Source organism: Podarcis cretensis (assembly GCF_951804945.1).
Source record: "Podarcis cretensis genome assembly, chromosome: 8".
Classification (NCBI taxonomy): Eukaryota; Metazoa; Chordata; class Lepidosauria; order Squamata; family Lacertidae; genus Podarcis; species Podarcis cretensis.
This window is the reverse complement of record NC_137177.1, coordinates 88,157,480-88,180,984: the sequence shown is the minus strand read 5'-3', so window position 1 is coordinate 88,180,984 and position 23,505 is coordinate 88,157,480. Positions and strand designations below refer to the sequence as shown.

The 23,505-nt window shown below is 49.0% G+C and overlaps 1 protein-coding gene across 1 annotated transcript in view; it reads left to right on the top strand.

The window, feature by feature from the left end:
• The window catches only part of RASSF2 (Ras association domain family member 2), a 66,724-nt gene that overhangs the window by 23,638 nt on the left and 19,581 nt on the right, over window positions 1-23,505 (top strand). Inside the window, exons 5-10 of the mRNA XM_079987689.1 lie at window positions 1,307-1,395; window positions 13,653-13,813; window positions 16,030-16,131; window positions 19,040-19,091; window positions 20,336-20,457; window positions 21,801-21,898. Of these exons, the coding sequence (XP_079843815.1) occupies window positions 1,307-1,395; window positions 13,653-13,813; window positions 16,030-16,131; window positions 19,040-19,091; window positions 20,336-20,457; window positions 21,801-21,898 (624 nt within the window). The remainder of the gene's footprint in view (window positions 1-1,306; window positions 1,396-13,652; window positions 13,814-16,029; window positions 16,132-19,039; window positions 19,092-20,335; window positions 20,458-21,800; window positions 21,899-23,505) is intronic.

The window sequence follows — 23,505 nt, the reverse complement described above, 5'->3', positions numbered from 1 at the left end:
ACGGCCAAGTACAAGGCTGGTCTGTCTGCATCTAGGATCCCCATGAACAAGCCAACCTGGGAACTGCAAAATATGCAGCCCAGACTATACAAGTGGCACCGTGACCTTGATTATTTCTGCTTGTGGAACACTGTAATCTACATGATCACAAGTTGCAGATAAATAAAGAGTTTTTGTAAGTAGAAATTATAGTCAGGATGGCAACAGAGCCTCTTGGTTGCTGTTTTTGTTTTTAATGCTTTGGGAAATGCTCAGTAATTTCTGCTGTAACCAGAGTCTTTCGCTAACATGGCACAGATCCATTCTACGCATTACACAGAAGGTGGTGGTAGGATTCCGGAGGCTGGAGCTTCAGACTCCAGGGACGGTTGCAGTTTGGAATTTTCCCTGCCTGCAAAAAATAAGCGCACCTTGGTCAAAGGATTTTACAATGCCCTGTTCTTGTTTTAAGGGACGCGGGTGGCGCTATGGGTTAAACCACAGAGCCTAGGACTTGACGATCAGAAGGTTGGCGGTTCCAATCCCCGTGATGGGGTGAGCTCCCGTTGCTCAGTCCCTGCTCCTGCCAACCTAGCAGTTCGAAAGCACGTCAGAGTGCAAGTAGATAAATAGGTACCACTCCGGCAGGAAGGTAAATGGTGTTTCCGTGCGCTGCTCTGGTTTGCCAGAAGCGGCTTAGTCATGCTGGCCACATGATCTGGGAGCTGTACGCCGGTTCCTTCGGCTAGTAAAGCGAGATGAGCACCGCAACCCCAGAGTCGGCCACGACTGGACCTAATGGTCAGGGGTGCCTTTACCTTTACCTTCTTGTTTTGCTGCATGCAAGGAGCTGTTTTACTAAGCAAAGCATTCAAAAATATTTAAGCCTCACACATAATTTTATCCCTGCTTTCCTGCCTAACGTCCGACTCGAGGCAATTCTGACATCATGTTTTGAAAGTTTGCCCTCTGTGGTGTCCATTTGTCTATTAGAGTCTGAAGTGGGGTGCAGAGGGCACACAGAAGATCATGCTGGCTACATCTGTGGTAAATCCTAGAATTGTTGAGTTGAAAGGGACCCCAGGTGTCATCTAGTCCAACCCTCCCTGCAGTGCTGGAATCGCAGCTAAAGAATGCATCTTGCAAGAACAACAAAACCATCACGCTCACATAACTTGCCCCTATGATTTTGTGCTATGTTTACTGTTGACACAAGCAGACGAACAATAATTGCTTGCATCAATCTGTGTTTTTAGAACACTTGGGGAAATCTTGCAAGGTATTTTCTAAGTCCCAAATTCTCTTCTTTTGTCTCTTCCCTGCTTAGGTCAGTCATAAAGCCGTCAACCTTACCAGACATTCAGGTCACAGAAGCCGAGCCCTCGTTGGATGGCGACGGAACTGATGGGGGAATTGGTAAGGCAGGGGAAGTGAAGGATGATGGGGGTCCTTACTGGTGCTAAGGAGTTGGGGATCTCCATCTTCTAAAATTATGCAATAATGGAGTATAATCCTTATCTATGACAATAACTCACTGTGAAGTGTAGTAAATCGGTTTCTGAAAGGTGTTTTCTGGGAGCTTACCCCCTGCTAGGAGTGCCATAATTATGTGTCTAAAAGGAACAGAGCAATCTGTGTCTCGGGTCTAAATATATGTTTCAGAGTTTTCTTGTGATGTGGATGGTTCTGATCCAGCAAACTCTCTTTATGTTCTTAAAAGGAATGACTTCTCCGTACAGTTCAGAGTTAAACTTCCCACTTCCAGATGCCGTCACAACCTCTGGCCTGGGTAGCTCTAAAAGGGGTGTGTGCATGTGACAGATTTGTGGAGGTCAAGGCTGATCGGCATGTGAGGGATGCGGGTGGCACTGTGGTCTAAACCACTGAGCCTCTTGGGCTTGCCGATCGGAAGGTCAATGGTTCGATTCCCCATGACGGAGTGAGCTCCTGTTGCTCTGTCCCAGCTCCTGCCAACCTAGCAGTTCCAAAGCACACCAGTGCAAGTAGATAAATAGGTACCACTCCGGCGGGAAGGTAAACGGTGTTTCCGTGTGCTCTTGCTTCCATCACGGTGTCCCGTTGCGCCAGAAGCGGTTTAGTCCTGCTGGCCACATGACCCGGAAAGCTGTCTGTGGACAAACGCCGGCTCCCTCGGCCTGAAAGCGAGATGAGCGCCGCAACCCCCTAGTCATCTTTGACTGGACTTAACCATCCAGGGGTCCTTTACTCTTTACCTTTTACCTTCCTCCATGGCCAGAGGCAGAGAGAGTGGCTGCACTCAAGTCCTGCTTGTGGACTTTGCCAGAGGCGTCTGGTTGGCCCCTGCGGAAGGCCGGAGGATGCTGGCCTTGAGGGGCAGCCAGGCGCCTCAGAGTTCATGAGACCAGCGTGAAACACACACACACTGAGTGGTGTGGAAGAATGAGCTTTGTTCCTCTTTTCCTTGGCAACACAGCCCTCCTCTCTTTAGAAAGGGAATAACAGGAGTCATTGTTAAGCAGAGTTGCCATGGAGAAATAAACATTTACAGGAGAAGCGCTCTCTCCCACTCTCCCCACCACCCATCGCTCTCTGATCCGAGATCGGCCTTCCTGTTTAACAAAACAGAAAACCACCATGTGGGTTTTGGCATTTACGGGCTTTGTGCAATCTGAGCTGTGCCGTTCTTGCCTCTCCTCTCTCTTCTTTTCCCTTCCCTTAAAATACCAAAGCAAGCCAGGCAACCTCTGCTTAGATAGATCAAAGTCTCATCATCTGCATTGGTTCCCCCGGGGTAAGAAGCACAAAGTAACCAATTTATTTGGAGTCGCAGGTGCAAGCTTTTGAGTCACACAGGACACTTCAGTAGTTCGGGTCTTCAGGAAGGAAATGTGGGAGGGGCAATGCCCCATGTTGTTGTAGCCACAGGGCCACTGTTAGACATTTCTGCAGTAAGGATTTTAATCCCACTCGCTGCTTGGAAGACTAGTGGGCTTAAGGTAAAATAGCTGATGGTAATTGCTGCTCAGAAACTTTTGTGCAAAGCAAAAAAACAAAAGCAAAACAAAACCACCCTAGCTGAGCTCTCCCGCTTCTTCCATGCGCAACAGTCAGTGGTTGAATATGTTTTGCTGTGTCTGTTTGGAAGCCCTGGGCCAGTTAGAAACTGCCAGGGTACCCCTCTTGTCTATCTGGCCAGCTGCCCTCCACAAGCAGTTGTCTTCAGCACTGGTGGGGGGTGGGGGGCATACTGCCCCCAGCATCATTGGGGAGTGGGGTACCATCACGGCCGCCCCCCCGGACATGGGCCATGCATCTCCCCCACTGTGCTGGGCACCACGCCCCCATGGGCGACGCCCCACGCCCCCACGGGTGGTGTGCCATGCTCCCATGGACAGTACTCCACACCCCCAGGACACATATCATGCCCCCACGGGTGGCATGCCACCCCCTGGGACGCACACCACACCCCCGCGGGCAGCGCTCCATATCCCCAGGATGCGTGCCACACCCCCAGGATGCATGCCCCGCCCCTGCAGGCAGTGCGCCCCGCCCCCGGGACGTGCACCATGCCCTCAGTGCCGGAGCATGCAGCTTTGCCACTGGCCTTCAGCACTCCAGAGTACAAATGAGCCCCTTGGGCTCCATGATGCAGGAGAAGATGCTTGTGGGCGATTGCGTCCACCGCCTGTCTCTTTTTGCCTTCCCCATAGCCAAGAGCAGGGCATTGCCAGGATTATCAGTTTCCTCTGCTGCAAAATCTGCACAAGCTTTCAGGAACCCGTTCAGAGCAAGACCATCACGATTAACTGATGTGCAGCCTAAAGGTAAAGGTAAAGGTACCCCTGCCCGTACGGGCCAGTCTTGACAGACTCTGGGGTTGTGCGCCCATCTCACTCAAGAGGCCGGGGGCCAGCGCTGTCCGGAGACACTTCCGGGTCACGTGGCCAGCGTGACATCGCTGCTCTGGCGAGCCAGAGCCGCACACAGAAACGCCGTTTACCTTCCCGCTGGTAAGCGGTCCCTATTTATCTACTTGCACCCGGAGGTGCTTTCGAACTGCTAGGTTGGCAGGCGCTGGGACCGAGCAGCGGGAGCGCACCCCGCCGCAGGGATTCGAACCGCCGACCTTTTGATCGGTAAGCCCTAGGCACTGAGGCTTTAACCCACAGCGCCACCTGCAGCCTAGCAGTCCATAATTGGGAGATGAAAACCAGCACCAGTCCAAGCTTAATTTTATCAGCAGGCCATTATTATTATTTTTTAAGTGTGACCTTCCGATGCTCAAGTTTGAGGAAGTTTAAACCTCTGTGCAACAGCTTAGAAGGGATGCCCAGATGAAAGGAGTGTTGCTCAGCCCTCCCAGGGAATACAGCTGTGGCAGGAAGTTAGTTGTGGCACCCAAGGGGTTGAGCACATCAGAGGCACAGATGGGCCTGCTTGGGAGTTGTAGAGCATTTCTTGGCCTCTTTGTATTGCTGGCAATGGGGAGGAGGCTGTCAGCCCTGGGGTCCTGAGGCTGATGGGGAAAGAGACACCCACCCAAAAGGCTGTTCTTTGCCTCCATAGTTGGCACTCGGATGCCTTGAAGGACTGGCAGTAGTGCTCTTGACCATTCTCTCTTAACTGAGCAGTGTCCTAAAGTGAGGAGAGGAGGAGCCAGTCTATTGGTTGCAGGCCACACCCTGCACATGTCGGCATATCTGCGGAGAAGCCCTTGCATGAGGACTGTTAAACTGTGGAACTCCCTCCCACCGGAGGCGGTGAGGTCACCCACCTAAATGGCTTTAAAAGAGTATTAAGCAAACTCATGGAGGAGATGGCAACAGAATACCAGTTGCTGGAAGCCACGGGACAGAAGAGCGCAGCTCTTTGTGCTTAAATCCTGCTTGCAGGTTTCCCATTGGGGCATCTGGTCGGCCACTGTAAGGACAGGATCCTGGACTTACCGTATTTTTCGTTCCATAAGATGCACCTGACCATAAGACACACCTAGTTTTTAGAGGAGGAAAACAAGACAAAAAAATATTCTGAACAAAACAGTGGATGTATGATTTTTGTGGTTCATGCTGTGGCCACAGACATGTGATCTGATGGTGAATTTGGGGTGACCCAATGCAAAAATCCTAAGGATCCATGGGCTTTTACCTCCCCCCTCCCAGGCAGCCTCCTTTATCTCTAGCGTCCCTTATCTCTCTTCCCGATCAGCAAGCGATCAGTGGCTTTGTTTCAACACCCACTTCCCTCTTAAAAAAAAAGAAAGGCAGCATAATCTGTTTTTTGCCCCTGGGCAATTTGGCTCCAGGGACCACGCATTCACTCCATAAGACGCACAGACATTTCCTATTACTTTTTAGGAAGAAAAAAGTGTGTCTTATGAAGCAAAAAATACGATAGATGGACCCCCTTTGGGCTGATCCTGCAGGCTCTTCTTATGTCACATGTTTAAGATGTGTTTCTATTTTTTTGTTTCATTGTTTAATGCCACCCAGCTTGTTGCAGATCTGAAACAGGAGCAGGCTTGGGTGGGTTGACACATGGTGAGTTGAAATGTGAGTTTAAGGAGCCCATTAAAAATGGATTAAGAGGGATTTCATTATGTTCTGGGTCCACGCCAGGAATCTTAGAGGAACACTTAAGGGTCTGCTTTCCCTGCCACATCACATTCTCATCTCAAGGAGCAGCCGCTCAGGGGAAGCTCTTGAACTAGAGCTCTCACCCTTTCTCTAGCAGGTGAAAAGGTAAATGCAGCCAGTTAGACCAGAGGTTGGCAACCTAAGCCCATGGACTGGTTCCGGCCCATGAGCTTCCTGGAACCAGCCCACAGCTGTTCTGTGAATCGGTGTGAGGATTCCATGTTGTTGAGAGTCCCATGGACTGCAAGAAGATCAAACCTCTCCATTCTGAAGGAAATCAGCCCTGAGGGCTCACTGGAAGGACAGATCGTGAAGCTGAGGCTCCAAGACTTTGGCCACCTCATGAGAAGAGAAGACTCCCTGGAAAAGACCCTGATGTTGGGAAAGATGGAGGGAACAAGGAGAAGGGGACGACAGAGGACGAGATGGTTGGACAGTGTTCTCGAAGCTACCAGCATGAGTTTGACCAAACTGCGGGAGGCAGTGGAAGACAGGAGTGCCTGGCGTGCTCTGGTCCAGGGGGTCACGAAGAGTCGGACACGACTAAACAACAACAAGAACAACAAGACCCGAGGTTTGCAACCTAAGCCCATGGGCTGGTTCTGGCCCATGAGCTTCCTGGAACCATCCCACAGCTGTTCCGTGAATTGGTGTGGGGATTCCATGTTGTTGTTTTTCTCGGCGCCATTTTTTTTCTCACCACGGGGACCGACTTCCGGGTCGGAAGAGCGCCAGAAATAGCATGTGCTCACCTGGAGGAGTACCCATACACGTGCATATACACTACTTCTGGCGCACTTCTGGTACGTAAGAGTGCCAGAAATAGCTTGAGTGCACGCCTGGGCACGCATGCTCCAGCCCACCGAGAGGTTTGCCAGGGAGTGGACCGGACCGGCCTCACAAAACTTTGCCGACTCCTGAGTTAGACCATTGCAGCGAGGCAAGAGAAGTCCAGGTGGCACCAACATCTAGTCGTTAGATTTAGAATATTCATTTGAACAACCTTAAAATATCAAAAACTTCCCTTCTTCTCTTTCCATGTTTCATTTTGCATAACATAAATCCCAGCATATTTTATATAAACAAAACCATTCAGTATTACAACCATCAAAACTTGTTTACACTGTTGAATTTATCTTAATGCTGCCAACGTTTTCAAGTGTACACAGTTCCCCCCCCCCCCATATATTCAATAAACATTTCCCAATCTTCTTTAAACGTATGTTCTTCTTGTTCTCTTATTCTGTATGTTAGGTCCACAAGCTGTGCATATTCCATCAGTTTGAGTTGCCCTTCTTTTTAGTTGGGACCTCACTTGTTTTCCATTTTTGGGCTAACAAAACACAGGCCGCAGAAGTGGCATACATAAATAACCATTTTGGACACTTGGGAATTTTCATTTGAATTATCCCCAACAGAAAGGACTCTGGTGTTGTTTTTTTAAGTGCTTTAAAACATTTTTTTCAATTCATTGTAAATTATTTCCCAATACTCTTTTACCCTTTTACAGGTCCACCACATATGAAAGCACATACCCCTTGGGCACCCTATTTTCCAGGACTACATTCTTTCTAGTCATAGAATTTTAATGATTGTATACGGGCATGGAAAACAGGGTGTTCAGGGGTCAATGATCCCCTTATTATCCTTCATAGCCACTGAAAAATAAAGTCCTTCACACAGCAGAACTTAAACTCACCTCTCACACCCTTTCAAACCTCCCTTCTCAGCCCTAACCCTAAATGGCCTCGGCCCAGTATACCTGAAGGAGCGTCTCCAACCCCATCGTTCTGCCCGGAAGCTGAGGTCCAGCACCGAGGGCCTTCTGCTGGTTCCCTCACAATGAGAAGCGAAGCTACAGGGAACCAGGCAGAGGGCCTTCTCGGCAGTGGCGCCCGCCCTGTGGAATGCCCTCCCACCAGATGTCAAAGAGATAAACAACTACCTGACATTTAGAAGACATCTGAAGGCAGCCCTGTTCAGGGAAGTTTGTGTGACATTTTAATATATTTTTAATCTTTGTTGGAAGCGCGCAAAGTGGCTGGAGAAACCCAGCCAGATGGGCGGGGTACAAATAAATTATTTATTTATTTATTTATTTATTTATTTATTTATTTATTTATTTATACTTCCTTAACCTATGGAACTCTCTCCTGCAGGAGGTAGTGATGGCTTTAATAAAACAGGGTTAGGCAGTTTTTTGGAGGAGAGGGCTATCGATGGCTATAAGCCATGATAACTGTGCTCTGCCTCTACAGTTGGAGGCAGTAGGGCTTCTGGATCCCAGTTGCTGGAAATCACAGGAGGGGAGTTTCCCTTGTGCTCAGATCCTCTCTGTGGGTCCCCCCCCCTCGAGTCATCTGGTGGGCCACTGTGAGAACAGGATACTGGAGCAGAGGGGGCTCCCTGTGGAGGGGCGAGGAAGGTATGGCGGTGGGGGCAGATGTCATAGGCGAAGGGGATCGAGATACGGATATGCTCGTACCCCTTCCAATCTGCGCCCCATCCCGAGAGACGAGGGTAGGGTGAGCAAGGATTACTCACCTCCATCACTGGTGTTGTGCAATGCCAGGTCTATAGGCAACAAAACCGCCACCCTGCGAGATTTCTTCACCTCGCAGGGGGTTGACCTGGCATGTGTGACTGAGACCTGGGTACGCGAAGGGGATACTGTTACCTTACGAGAGATGGCGCCCCCGGGTTTCTCTGTCCTCCACCAGTCGTGGACTGTGGGCCGGGGGGGAGGGGTGGCGTTATTAATCCGGGAAGATTGTTCTTTCAGGGCTCTACCATCGCCATCGATCCCCGGCATTGAATGTGTTGGCCTAGTGTGGGGCTCCGAGGTGAGCTTGGCTGTCTGGCTGGTGTACCGGCCACCTAGCGCACCAGCAGCCACCCTTTCAGGCCTGCTGGAGGCGGTGGCCGGCTGGGCCTTGGAGTTCCCTAAGCTATTGGTATTGGGGGACTTCAACTTCCATGCTGATGCCACTCCCTCCTCACAGGCTCTGGACCTGGTGTCTTCCATGGCGACACTAGGGCTCTCCCAGTTTGTTTCGGGCCCCACACATCCAGCAGGCCACACGCTGGATCTGATCTTTGGCGTTGGTATAGATGTGATCATGTTTCCTTTGATGAAGGTGCCATGGTCTGATCACTATGCTCTGAAAGCCAGGATTGACGTTCCACCCCCACCCTGCTTAGGTGGCGAGCCGATTTGGGCTCGCCCGCAGAGGCTGATGGACCCTGATAGATTCCGTCAAGCCTTGCGGGACCTTTCTCCCCCTGGCGACTCATTGACTGAGCTTGTTGAGGCCTGGAATACCCAGCTCCTGGCAGCCATCAATGAGATCGCACCTAAGCGCCCTCTGCGACCCCGCAGAAACCGGGCTCCCTGGTTTACCGAGGAGCTGCGGAAAATGAAGCGGGACCTCAGACGGCTAGAGCGAGTATGGCGGGGTGCCCGTGATGGAGCTTCAAGAACATCTTACAGGGTTTTTATGAAAACCTACGAGATGTCAGTGAAGGCCGCTAAGAAGTCCTACTTCTCGGCCTCCATTGCATCCGCTAGCTCTCGCCCGGCGCAATTATTTAGTATAATTCGGTCTTTAACGTCCCTCGAAGGACAGCCAAATTTAAATAACAATTTGACACACAGCTGTGAGGCATTTGCGAGCTTTTTTCGGAGAAGGTCCTGTTGCTCCGCCATGACCTCCCTGCCAATTTGGATACAATAAAGGAACTGGAGGCCCCTCGACTGTCCTCGGGTTCAGTATTGGACCACTTTGACCGGATATCCCCAGCCGATGTGGACAGACTCCTCCGAGCTGGAAAGCCCACCATTTGTCCTCTCGAACTGTGCCCGTCCTGGCTGATTAGAGCGTGTCCAGACGAGGTGTGGGCCCCCCTGGGAGATATCATCAATCTGTCCCTTGGCACTGGGACATTCCCAGGGGAACTGAAGGAGGCAGTGGTGCGCCCGCTCTTAAAGAAAACATCATTAGATCCCTTAGATCTATCCAATTACCGCCCGGTTTCGAATCTTCCATTCCTGGGTAAGGTGATTGAGAGAGCGGTTGCTGAACAGCTTGGTAGGTTTCTGGATGAAACATTGGCTCTGGATCCATTCCAGTCCGGCTTCCGCGCTGTTCATGGGACCGAGACGGCTCTGGTCGCCCTAACAGATGATCTCCGCAGGCAGCTGGATCGAGGCGGGTCGGGGCTGCTGATTCTTTTAGACCTGTCAGCAGCCTTCGACATGGTCGATCACGAACTCCTGGACCACCGCCTTGCCGACGTGGGGATCCAGGGCACAGTCCTTCAATGGCTGCGCTCGTTTCTCTCTGGTCGGGGACAGAGGGTGGCGCTTGGGGAGGAATTGTCATCCCGCCACTCCTTGGTGTGTGGTGTGCCCCAGGGTGCGATACTCTCCCCGATGCTTTTTAACATCTTTATGCGCCCCCTCGCCCAGCTTGTCCAGAGTTTTGGGCTGGGCTGCCATCAGTATGCTGATGACACCCAACTCTATCTGTTGATGGACGGCCACCCTGACTCGGCCCCAGACACACTGATCAGATGCTTGGAGGCTGTGGCTGGATGGTTACGTGGGAGCCGGTTGAAGTTAAATCCTTCGAAGACAGAGGTCCTCTGGCTGGGACGGAACGACATGGGACTGAGGGGGCAACTCCCATCTCTTGCGGGGGTGCAATTAGTGCCAGCACCGTCCGTTAAGAGTTTGGGTGTAATCTTCGATACCTCCCTCTCCATGGAGGCGCAGATTGCAGCTATAACAAAGGCGGCATTTTTTCATCTCCGCCAAGCTAAGCAGTTGGCTCCTTACCTCTCTCACCCTGATCTAGCCACTGTGATCCACGCGACGGTCACCTCCAGACTGGATTATTGTAACTCGCTCTACGTGGGGCTGCCCTTGAGACTGACCCAGAAACTCCAGCGGGTGCAGAATGCCGCAGCGAGACTCCTTACGGGGTCTTCGCTTAGAGATCACATTCATCCGGTGCTATACCAGCTGCACTGGCTCCCGGTGGAGTACAGGATCAGGTTTAAGGTGCTGGTTTTAACCTTCAAAGCCCTATACGGCCTAGGGCCCTCGTACCTAAGGGACCGCCTCTCCTGGTATGCCCCACAGAGGAACTTACGGTCTTCAAATAAAAACACCTTGAAGGTCCCAGGCCACAGAGAGTTAGGCTGGCCTCAACTAGAGCCAGGGCTTTTTCAGCTGCGGCTCCAACCTGGTGGAACGCTCTGTCACAAGAGACAAGGGCCCTGCAGGACTTGACATCTTTCCGCAGGGCCTGCAAGACAGAGCTGTTCCACCTGGCCTTTGGTCAGGGTGCAGCCTGACTCCCTCCTTTGGCAATCTTTACAAAACTTTAGTTTATGGTTGCCATCAATTTTGATTTTAATTAATATTTATAATGTTTTTATAATGTTGTACTGTTTTAGTGTTGTTAGCCGCCCTGAGCCCGGCTTCGGCTGGGGAGGGCGGGATATAAATAAAATTTTTTATTATTATTATTATTATTATTATTATTATTATTATTATTATTATCTAGCAGCCAGGCTCTTCTTATGTTCTTAATGTTCAGTGTTTGCAGGTTGTTGTTTAGTCATTTAGTCGTGTCCGACTCTTTGTGACCCCATGGACCAGAGCACGCCAGGCACTCCTGTCTTCCACTGCCTCCCGCAGTTTGGTCAAACTCATGTTTGTAGCTTCGAGAACAGTATCCAGCCATCTCGTCCTCTGTCTTCCCCTTCTCCTTGTGCCCTCCATCTTTCCCAACATCAGGGTCTTTTCCAGGGAGTCTTCTCTTCTCATAAGGTGGCCAAAGTAGTGGAGCCTCAGCTTTAGGATCTGTCCTTCCAGTGAGCACTCAGGGCTGATTTCTTTAAGAATGGATAGGTTTGATCTTCTTGCAGTCCATGGGACTCTCAAGTGTCTCCTCCAGCACCATAATGCAAAATTCGGCGATCAGCCTTCTTTATGGTCCAGAGCTCACTTCCATACATCACTACTGGGAAAACCATAGCTTGAACTATACGGACCTTTGTCGGCAAGGTGATGTCTCTGCTTTTTAAGATGCTGTCTAGAGTTTGCAGGACAGGAGGCCAAATTGCAATGCACTTTAGACCACAATTGTTAGTGAGCTGTCATCCAAATGACCTTGACCTAGAAGTTTGGAGAGCGTTACAAATGTAGCCGAAGACACACTGATTAGGAAAGGAGTCTGTGAATAGCACATTGTTGACTTCTTCTAACAGTAAAAACACTGGCAAGGAGTTTATCTCTGGATAGTGGCACCACTCCAACTCACGGCAGGCTTGGGCTTGATGATCCCTGGGCCTCCCTTCCAACTCTACAATTCTTTGAAAACCTCTAATGAAGGGGAACTTTTTTGGCTTCTGTAGCAACTAGGAACATTGGCTGTGCTGGCAGAATCGCAGCTGGATCTCGGAGCATTTCCAGGAAACAATTTTCAGTTTTCACCCCGCCTTTGTTTTCTCTGCTTGCTGCTGAACTTCCATAACCCTAACCCCTCACAGACACCTTCATTTAAAACTTAACAGCAGCATTCCATGTCTCCAGCGTCTGCCTTCACCGAAAGCACCAGCTTCCCATATCCTCTTTGGGAGTCCTTAAAGGTAAAGGGACCCCTGACCATTAGGTCCAGTCGTGGTTTAACCCACAGTGCCACCTACATCCCTTTCTTTGGGAGTCCTACTCATGTGTAAAAGGAACACATGGAGAGGGACAAGCCCGCTGAGTTTCACCCTTTGTGAGCTGGAGGGCAAACACTTCTTCATATTCCCCAATTCTCTGTTGTGAAGAGATGCTCCACACATAAAGGAGGTTTTGTGCTTCAGTTGTTTGCCCTCCAGCTTATGAAAGGCAGCAAGGAGGATGGAGCTTTGCACACTTTCACATTGCCTTTACATGTGAGTAGAACACCGGGCTGCTTTGTGTGCATCATGCAAGTTCTGCTTGTTGTAAACTGAGTAACCCGCAGTAGGAAGAGTCCGTAAAAATTGTGAGCTGGTAGCACACCCCATGCTAATGGGCTTCTCTTGCTGGAAAAAGAAGGCAAGGGGACCTGAGTTATTTGTCCCCTGATTCTGAACATCTTGCTTGTGGGCTTCCCAGAAGCACCTGGTTGGGCACATGTAGCTTGGGTCTGACCATGCAGAGTCCTTATCATGCCAGAGAGGGAAGGAGGGAATCCCAGAAGAAGATAATGTAAGAGCATAAGAAGAGCCTGCTGGATCAGGCCCACCTAATCCATCATCCTGTTCTTCAGTGGCCAACCAGATGCCCGTCACGCTCCAATCCTGCTTGCTGGTTTCCCATAAGAGCCCTCTCTCCTCCTGCAGTTTCCAGCACCTAGTATTCAAAAGCATTGCTGCCTCCTGGTCCTTCACCTGCAGTTCAGACCCCGTAGGCCTGTAGGTTGTGTTGCTGGCTGTCTCAGAGGATGGAGCCTGGCCTCTTCTTTTTGAAAACTTTGAAAGATCCATGTAGGGATAATCGTTGGGTCCGGAGGGAGCACACTCTCCACCCGCAGGCAGCCACAGTCTGCCTGCACGCGTGACCTTGGGGTGCGGGGCACCCCCCCCCACACACAGACAAGCCACAGCTGTCTGAACATCGTTCCCTCTGTCTAACCTTTTGCAGTCTCAGTAGTCTGCGGTGCCCTGTCTGTAACCTTTGTCTCTGAGACCTTTTGTTTCCTTCGTCATACACTGTGCAAGGGGAAAATGTCGCAGTGGAAACAGGTGCCAAAATAGCTTTGTACCACCCCTCAATCTCGGGACTGGAAGATGTGTAAAGGTCACAGCCCAAAATGTATCTGCCTGGTTTGCATATTTGTGTCAATAAAAGGAGGCTCCACAGGGGTGGCCGGCAGCTTGCTTGCAGCTCACCTGTGCGCAGCTCACCTGCATTATCAACTCCTGCCTCATGTCCATCACTTCAGATACAGGTGTTTGGAATTTCTTTGGGGGAGGTCAGCTTCTTTTGACGCACCTTTCCTGTCTCCTCCGTTTCAGATGACAACAATTGCAAAGCCCAGCAGGAAGAAGCGCCGCAGCTGATGCGGACGCGGAGCGATGTGGGCATGCGCCGCAGGGGGACTCTCCGCACCCCGAGTGAGCAGCGGAGAATCAGGAGGCACCGCTTCTCCATCAACGGGCATTTCTACAACCACAAAGTGAGTCTCCCAAGGAGGGTCTACCTAGGGCGCCAGAGCAACTTGATTTAGGGATGGAGTCAGGTGCAGAATGTAGCTCTCGGTGCCTCCCAGTGAATTGCTAAGGCAGGCATCTTTTGTTCTGTTTTGTTTTGTTTTGTATGGAAGCTAGCCTCTATTATTTGCTTTATCATGTATTTGTGGCATTTTGTTCCAAGGAGTTCAAGGGAGAATATGTGGTTCTCCCCCCACCTCACCATATTTCTCACTCCATAAGACGCACCTGACCATAAGACATACCTAGTTTTTAAAGGAGGAAAAGAAGAAGAAAAATATTCTGAACAAAACAGTGGATGTATGATTTTTGTGGTTCATGCTGTGGCCACAGACATGTGATTTGACGGTGAGTTTGGGGTAGCCCAATGCAAAAATCCTGAGGATCCATGTGGATCCGTGCTTTGTAGGCATGTTTTTTGCACCATTGCGGCCCCACGCAACAGTGGGTGCATGATTTTTTGGGTGCAGGCTGTAGCCATGGACATGCTATGTGATATGATGGTAAAATTGGGGGTGACCCAATTTAAAATTCCTGAGGATCCATGGGCTTTTACCTCCCCCCTCCCAGGCAGCCTCCACTCTCTTCCGATCCCTTACCGATCAGCTGCTTCCTTTCAACACCCCCTTCCCTCTTTCCAAAAAAAAAAAAAAGCATGATCTGCTTTTCACCCCTGGGCTATTCGGCTCCAGGGATCACACATTCACTCCATAAGACGTACAGACATTTCCCCTTACTTTTTAGGAAGAAAAAAGTGTGTCTTATGGAGCAAAAAATACGGTAATCCCCACAACAACCTTGTGAGGTAGGTTAGGCTGAGAGGCAATGGCTGGCCCAAGGTCACACAGTGAGCTTCGTACCAAGTGGGGATTCGAATTCTGATCTCTCCCAGGTCCTAGTCTGATGCTCTAAGCCCTACATCACATTCTGGCTTTCCCTGAGCAGAGATTGGTGCCCATGTACCATACTTATCCGTGTATAAGACGAGGTTTTTTTCCTGCTGAAACAATGTCCAGAATTGGTGCTCCTCTTATACATGGTCAGTGCGTTGTTGGGACAGGGGATTGGTTGCTGGCGCAAGCAGGAGCTTGTCAGGGGTGATTGGGCGTGACTGGTGGCCGTGGCAAGGGCTGCCTGCTGCTACTACAGTAATTGGGCGTGCGACTGGGGTGGCTGCTGTTGGCGAGCGGGCAGACGATAGGTTGGTTCATTGACGTGCGCGATAGTCACCATTAGTCTGGCGGGTGAGTGAATTTTGGCCCTCAAAAAGCTCATCTACTGTGGGCAATCCCCCCCCCCCCATCTCAACAACTCTGGGCAATCTCCCCCCATTTTCTTAAATATGCACGGGGGCGTGTTATACACTGAAAAATACAATGTGTATAAAACTACAGAATGCTGGCAATGTGAGAATTCAAAAGCTCCATAATATTTGCTCTGGAATGTATGACCATTTCCCAGTTAATTTTTGAAGTTCTTTTTTTTTAAAAAAAATTTTTATTAAATTTTATTAAATGTTACTAAAAAAATGAAAAGAAAAAAAGAAATAGAAACAATACATAACCATACATTAAGACATTTATCTACACAATTTTCTAGAATGCAGACTAGAAAAGAAGAAAGAGAAAGGATAAAAGAAAGAAACAAGAAAAAGAATGAAGAGAAAAAATACTTTTCATACTCAATTTTATAATATTTTAACTAGGATTTATATATCATAATGTTTGAAGTATGAATTTAGAATAATTGATTATAGTTCTTTGATGCCTGTAGTCAGTCCTCTTGTCGGCAATTGTTCTTTTCCTTCCACCATGTCCCCCAACTCCTCTTTCTCGATTCGATTTTGATTTAATCTTTGCATTCTGCTTTTCCAGGAACAAATGTTGAGCTCTGAGTGGTTCACAAGAATCACGGCAGCATTAAACATCAAGAAACACTGGCAATCCCTATAATATCAAGCGCAGTAGTCTTTTAGTAAAGCAAACGACTGCAACAAATTAATCAAAACAAGGAGCTCAATAAGATCTTCCATAGTTTCTAATCTGGCGTGGCGTTAGGTCCCCCTTCTCCCCCAATACATGGCTCACACATCCCTCTGTGTTTCTGTGGGCCTCCAGGGTTTCCGCTTGTCTAGATCACCCTGTCCTCCAGCCTTCTGATGCCTTTCTGCTCCTCTCCACAGACATCGGTTTTCACACCCGCCTACGGCTCCATCACGAATGTCCGCATCAACAGCACCATGACGACGCCTCAAGTTCTCAAGCTTCTGCTTAACAAGTTCAAGGCAAGTTTTGCTGCAACGTTTTGAACTGGCCCAAAGCTGAGCTGGGAAAGTCTCCCAGTGGTGCCCCTGTCCAACTCTGGTCCATTTCTGTGGGGCTTGCGGAGGAGGGTGGCTGTCCCTAGCCTTGCCCAGCCTCGGGGATCTCCCATCTAGAATCATAGAATCATAGAGTTGGAAGAGACCACAAGGGCCATCGAGTCCAACCCCCTGCCAAGCAGGAAACACCATCAGAGCACTCCTGACATATGGTTGTCAAGCCTCTGCTTAAAGACCTCCAAAGAAGGAGACTCCACCACACTCCTTGGCAGCAAATTCCACTGTCAAACAGCTCTTACTGTCAGGAAGTTCTTCCTAATGTTTAGGTGGAATCTTCTTTCTTGTAGAAGATCTGTTTCGGACCACAACTCCCATCCGACTCAGCTTCATACGGCAGTGCTGGTTGGGACTGATGGGAGTTGTACCATGGAGAGCCCCCAAGTTGGTGAAGGCACCTGTAGGTTGTATATCTGTGTCTACTTCTCATGATGGCACCAATGAGCTGCCTGCTGTCACAGCTGCCTATTCTTGGACTGGACAAACACAAACCCCTATGCTGCAAAATGTAACTATCTACAAAAATGCAAATGCAACATGCTGGCTAATAACTGTTAGTCAATATATATTTGGTTATGCAGGCAATCAAAATACTGTATATGAATAAGTCACTTCAAAATGATGTATATATCATACAACACATCTCACAAAATATGCAAGTAACTACAAGTTGTTATATGTATCAGAGTCAAACACAAATGTATTTGTGTTGTAAGTATCAGCAGGTACACTATCCAGTGGGCACTGATCCACTAGCACGATCCCCATTAGTATGAATATTTCATTGATAATTGTTTGGTATGTACCTCTTTATATAGCGACGCGGGTGGAGCTGTGGGTTAAACCAGAGAGCCTAGGGCTTGCCAATCAGAAGGTCGGCAGATCGAATCCCCACAACGGGGTGAGCTCCCGTTGCTCAGTCCCTACTCCTGCCAACCTAGCAGTTCGAAAGCACGTCAAAGTGCAAGTAGATAAATAGGTACCGCTCCAGCGGGAAGGTAAACTGTGTTTCCGTGGGCTGCTCTGGTTCGCCAGAAGTGGCTTAGTCATACTGGCCACATGACCTGGAAGCTGTTTGCAGACAAATGCCTGCTCCCTCAGCCAATAAAGCAAGATGAGCGCCGCAACCCCAGAGTCGTCCACAACTGGACCTAACGGTCAGGGGTCCCTTTACCTTTACTTTTACCTCTTTATATATTTTGTTCTACTGTATAACTTACATGCAGGTTGCTCAGTTTTGTTGTCATTCATGGCATGCAATGCCTTATATTCCATTTCCAGCTGATGAAGACTTTATTCTGAAACAGTTGAACTATTCCGGATATACTGTCCATTTGAGACTTTTGTGAGACGTCTTCCTTTGAGAGATGGCTTGGCGTTCCTCGCTGTTCATTGATTTGTTGGATTCTCTGTTTGACTCTGATAAATATAACAACTTGTAGTTACTTGTATATTTTGTGAGATGTGTTGTATGATATATACGTCATTTTGAAGTGGCTTATTTGTATATTTTGAATGACATTGTACAGTGGTACCTCGGGTTAAGAACTTAATTCGTTCCAGAGGTCCGTTCTTAACCTGAAACTGTTCTTACCCTGAAGCACCACTTTAGCTAATCGGGCCTCCCACTGCTGCTGCGCGATTTCTGTTCTCATCCTGAAGCAAAGTTCTTAACCCAAGGTAATATTTCTGGGTTAGTGGAGTCTGTAACCTGAAGCGTCTGTAACTTGAGGTACCCCGAGGTACCACTGTATATTCACTAACAGCTATTAGCCAGCGTGTTGTGTTTGCATTTTTATCCTCTTGGACTGGGTCTGGAGGCTGATATGCTTCACTGGGGGTGGAATAAAATAACATGAACAGCTCCAAAGGGCAGCCTCAGCCACGTTGACTATTAGCAGGCACCCTCGGGCCCACCAAGCCTGAAACAGGAAGAAGTGGTTAGACCAGCTAGGTCTTGGTACACTTCAGAGGTTGATGGATTCCAACCCAAGGGCTGATGGGAGCTGGAGTCCAGCAACATCAGCCTGGGCGCCATCTTGCTTCCCCTTATAGAATCATAGAATTTTAGAGGTGGAAGGGACTCCCAACCCGCTGCAATGCAGATGGTCATCCAACCTCCCACCTTCTGAGAGTCCAGCACCTTCTGAGATAGTCCATTCCACTGTTGAACATCTTGTACCATCATAAAATTCTTCCTAACATTTAATCGGAATCTCCTTTCTTGTTGTTTGAATCCATTGGTTTGGGTCTTCCCGTTCGGAGCAGCAGAAAACAGGCTGGCTCTGTCTCTGCTGTGACAGCCCTTCAGGTATTTGAATATGGCCATGATATCTCCTCAGTCTTTCATTTACCAGGCTAAACATGCTGTCTTAAGCATATGCGGTGCTGGGATGCAAAGATCTGCCCGGCGCCCCCCCCCACAAGGTTGCCCAGCCCCAGGCGCATGGGAGGGCGGAGCTGGCCGGCCGCCTCACTGTCTTACTGGCTCAGTCGCCCCCAAACTCGCGACGCAGAGTTTGCCCACAGCAGAAGAGCCCACCACGGTGCTCCGACCGACAGGCAGGCTCTTCCCCAGACTCAATTCTCAGGGCCCGGACTCTCGGCTTGGAGCCCCTGAGAGCCTGGTGACCGGGTGCCCCACACCCCTAGCACTTATGGGTAAGACAGCCCTGGCTCAGCTCCATCAACCGTTCCTGATAAGGCTTGGTTTCCAGACTCTTGGTTATCTTGGTCAACCTGAAAACCTTGTTCCATGTCTGTGTGTTTGTGTGTGTGTTTTATCTTTTCTGTGTTTTCTTTTTTCTGTGTTCAGATTGAGAACTCTGCAGAGGAATTCGCCTTGTACATTGTTCACACCAGTGGAGGTGAGCAGACTGTTATTGTGCGCTGTTCCTTTTTTAAAAAAATAACAATTTTTATTTGATTTTACAAGCATAAAGTTCTAACAATACCAATTACATATCCATATTTAGAGATTTTTCTGAATCTCCAGACTTCCCACCATCCCCTCCATGGATCTTATTGTCAACATATTCAACTGCATGTTATTTCATAATCCATATTTTGTATCTCTCTATATTGTCCATAGTGTATTGTGTGCTGGTTTCAATAGGGCTGTGGTGCAGCTAAGCAGTTATGGATTTAAGCCATGGGTCACCAGCCTAATTTTTTTTAAAAAAATCATTTTTATTGATTTTCCAATAAAAACATCCAGTTAATATAGCCAATCGTAATACTCCAATTAAAATAAAAAACTAAAATAAAAAGACCAAATTATAGTCCAAATTATATCTGTTAATTTTTCACCAGCCTAATTGTAATGCCATGATGCATGGGGGGCGGGAAAGGGAATGAGATAAAACCACCCCAGCTGTTAACTTCGCCTGCCTCAAAGGCCCCCCCCCCATTTGTGCATTTAAAACATGTTTTAAAATGGATTTTTAAAAATATTTTATTTATTTGTATACCGCTATATCATAAAATACCAAAGTGGTTCACTACAACAACCTAAAAGCATACAATAAAACCATTAAAAATATTTTAAAAGTTAAAAGCAGGCATCAATTAACCATTGTGGAATGATGTATTCTTACTTGCCTGCATAGGCCTGGTGGAATAGATATTTTTTCAGCAGGCATTTAAAGCTGGCACAGAAGGTGCCTGCTGAATCTCCAGTGGCAGGGCGTTCCACAGGACTGGGCCAATGACACTAAAGGCTCAGTTTCTCGTTGTTGCTAAACGAGCCTCACCAACTCAGGGAATGGCCAGTGACGCTCCTGCAGATGGATGATAAAAATAATTTAAAATGGTGTGAAGTAGCTGGTGGGAAAACCTTTTCACAGGTTGCCTTGAGAGCTGCAATACTTGCCCACTGATTTGTACACTTTGGCCACAACCTCTCTTGACATAAGGCCCCAAGAGGGATGGACTATGGGTCAATGTTGCAAAACGGCCCCCACCCCTTCTTTGATGCTTCTCAGAAAGTTCTTGCTTGGTTGAGCTTGCCGCTGCTGCTGTTCCCCCTTCTGTGTCTGGGGCAACAGGGTAGACTTAGGGGTCCCTGCGTTGTCTTCTTCAGTGCCTTATCCACACTCCCTGTTTCATGCAGAAAAGCAGAAGTTAAAGGTGACAGATTACCCGCTGATCGCTCGGATTCTGCAGGGACCCTGTGAACAAGTTTCCAAGGTGTTCTTGATGGAAAAGGACCAGGTGGAAGAAGTCACCTACGATGTGAGTTGCTGCTTTGCGGTGGAATCCTATTTCAGTTCAGAGACGGGCAGGTGAAATGATCGAGGGGGTGGAGCAGCTTCCCTGTGGGGCAGCGTTTGAGGCTGGGGGAAAGCCGAGGAAGTGGTGACCTGGTAGAAGTTGACAGGTTTTTCTCCCTCTAATGCTAGAACTCCCAGGTTAATCCATTCAAAAGTATGTATTCTGACAAGGATTACAAACTCAAATAGAGATTACAAACTCAAATTCTGTAACGAATTATTGTGTTGTACATATCCTTCTGAGTTTGAGTTTGTAATCTCTATTTGAGTTTGCAATCCTTGTCAGAATACATACTTTTGAATGGATTAGTTTTTGTTACAATTGACTATTGATTTGCGAGTAGGGACCACTCCCACTACTGAAACTTATACTGGCCAGAGTTCTTGGTGTGCTTTTTTCTTGGTATATTTAATAACAAGAACTCCTTCAGGTATACTGGACCGAGGCCATTTAGAGCTTTAAAGTTCAGCACAAACACTTTGAATTGTGCTCAGAAACATACTGGGAGCCAATGCAGGTCTTTCAAGACCGGTGTTATGTGGTCTTGGCGGCTGCTCCCAGTCACCAGTCTAGCTGCCGCATTCTGGATTAGCTGTAGTTTCCGGGTCACCTTCAAAGGTAGCCCCACATAGAGCGCGTTGCAGTAGTCCAAGCAAGAGATAACTAGAGCATGCACTACTCTGGCAAGACAGTCTGTGGGTAGGTAGGGTCTCAGCCTGGGTACCAGATGGAGCTGGTAGACAGCTGCCCTGGACACAGAATTGACCTGTGCCTCCATGGACAGTTGTGAGTCCAAAATGACTGGTCCTTCAGGGGCACAGTTACCCCATTCAGGACCAGGGAGTCCTCCACACCTGCCCGCCTCCTGTCCCCGCAAAACAGTACTACGGTCTTGTCAGGATTCAACCTGACAAGAAGTGTGGAAGTTTGTTGCAAGTGGATAGAAAGTGATTCTTTTAATAGGAACGAGGAAAAGGGTTAACTTCCCCTCCTCACAGATCTCAGTCCTGATCCTGATTCTCCCCCCGCCCTGGTGTTAAACAGGAGAACCGTTGACTGCCGTTTGTCCGTAAGAAATGCACACAATTAAAGTAGAAAATTTCTGGGCTTCACCCAAAGCACTCCTGCTCCCCTTTGCGCTAGAAGAGGGTGCTGAGGTCTGTGAATACACAGTCATGGGTAGATGACCAGGGCCGGTCCCAGCCTCAAGCCAGGAGATGTGTGTTTCTCAAGCTCTCGCAGGGCCTGCATATTCCATCACCTCTCTGTTTTCTTTTTGCCCCCCCCCCCCACTTCCTGGGCAGGTTGCTCAGTATATCAAGTTTGAAATGCCTGTCCTGAAAAGCTTCATTCAGAAACTCAAAGAGGAAGAAGATCGTGAAGTCAAGAAACTAAAACACAAGTAAGCTCTTCCTTCTCTGGATTCCAGTCCTCAAGGCACAGTTCTTTCTGAATATATTTTTAAGGGCCCAGTCTGGGGATGTTTCCGTGGGAATTGCTTGAAATGATGCTTAAGATGCAGAGAAGCCTTGGCCAACCTGGCGCCCTCCAACCAAGTTGGACTACAACTCCTAGCAGCCCCAGAATCTCCACCCAACTGCCCTGTTGCAGCCCAAATATCTGAAGGGCACCAATTTTCTTTATTATTACATTTATATTCCACATTTCCTCCAAAGAGCTCAAGGCTGCACTTCTCCCTCCTCCTTCATGTTATCCTCGCGACATCCCTGCAAGGTAGGTTAGGCTGAGAGGCAGTGACCAAGGGGGGATTTGAACCCTGGTCTCCCAGGTCCTAGTCCAGCACTCTAACCGCTACACCGCACTGGCGCCCCAGTGGAGAAGGCTGCTCTCTCCTCAACACAAAGGTCTGGGGTGCACACCCTTTTCCTTTTAAGCTGTAAGACACTGCTTATTTTTCAGGTATTCTGTCCTGCGTGTAATGATTGAGCAACGATTAGAAGAGGTTTCCGAAGGCCCGGCCACAATGTGAAGCCTTTGCCCTTGGGCGGACTTTGCTGCCACTGCCAGGGCCCCAGAAGAGCCACATCTTGGAGAAGATTTGTTTGCTTGTGCTGCGATGAGCAAAGGCGGCTCTTCGTTTCTGGAGCAGAACTTGAACACAGAACCCACCTTGACCAACTGTCTTTTCTTTCCTCCAAGCTTTCCTGGAGGTGAACTCAGCAGAGTGGCAGGAGGCCTTTTGAACACTGCTTGCTGGGGACAAAAAAGGCAGCCACCAAAGCCTTTGCCTCTTGGCCAGCCTGGAGCCAGTGGACCTTCTTGCCTCTCCAGCCGGGCGATTTTGAGGTTCTGTTGATGTTGGGGGCACCCTCTTTGCATGCCACCAAAACGCCGCTTTAACCTTCCAAGCAAATTCTGGCTTTGCGGTGGCAAGTCAGGGCCAGAGGAGGAAGTCTCCTCCCTTTTTTCTCTTTTGGTCATTTCTGAGCTCTAAGTAAAATATTCAGATTTTCTCTTCCCCCACTGGGAGGGCCTAGTCTTAGTCTTGCCTGCCCTTTCTCCACCTATTTCCATGGCCTCTTCCTCTTGCTCTCCCCCATGTTTTTAAGCTGGGCTCTCACACACTCATAAAATTTAGGCCTCCTCTGCGCGCACACCCTGTTGGATTGCAGCCTTGGCTGCTCCTTTCTCCCTGCTGCTCAGGCAGCAAAGTCGCCCATGGCAGCTTGGCCTGGCTAATGATGCCCCTTCCAGGAGTCCCTCTTCCTCCTGCTTCCGTGGGGCCTTTGAGATGGCGAGAGGAGGCCAGGTTTTCATTTTGGCCCAGATAAGGAGTGCCCAAAACTGGCTTGGGTTTGCCTGTGGCTGCGGAAGTCAGTGCACAGCTACCTTCCCTGTATGGTGTCAAGGTGGGGGCAGCTGGGCTCGGGTCCCTTGGATGCCCTGAAGACAAGGGGCTCTGTAGACCCAGTCAGCACCACTTTTCGGAGACGCTTTGGCTGAGCTCTTTGAATGGGCTGGTGGCCCAGCTATGCAGGCCAACAGTGC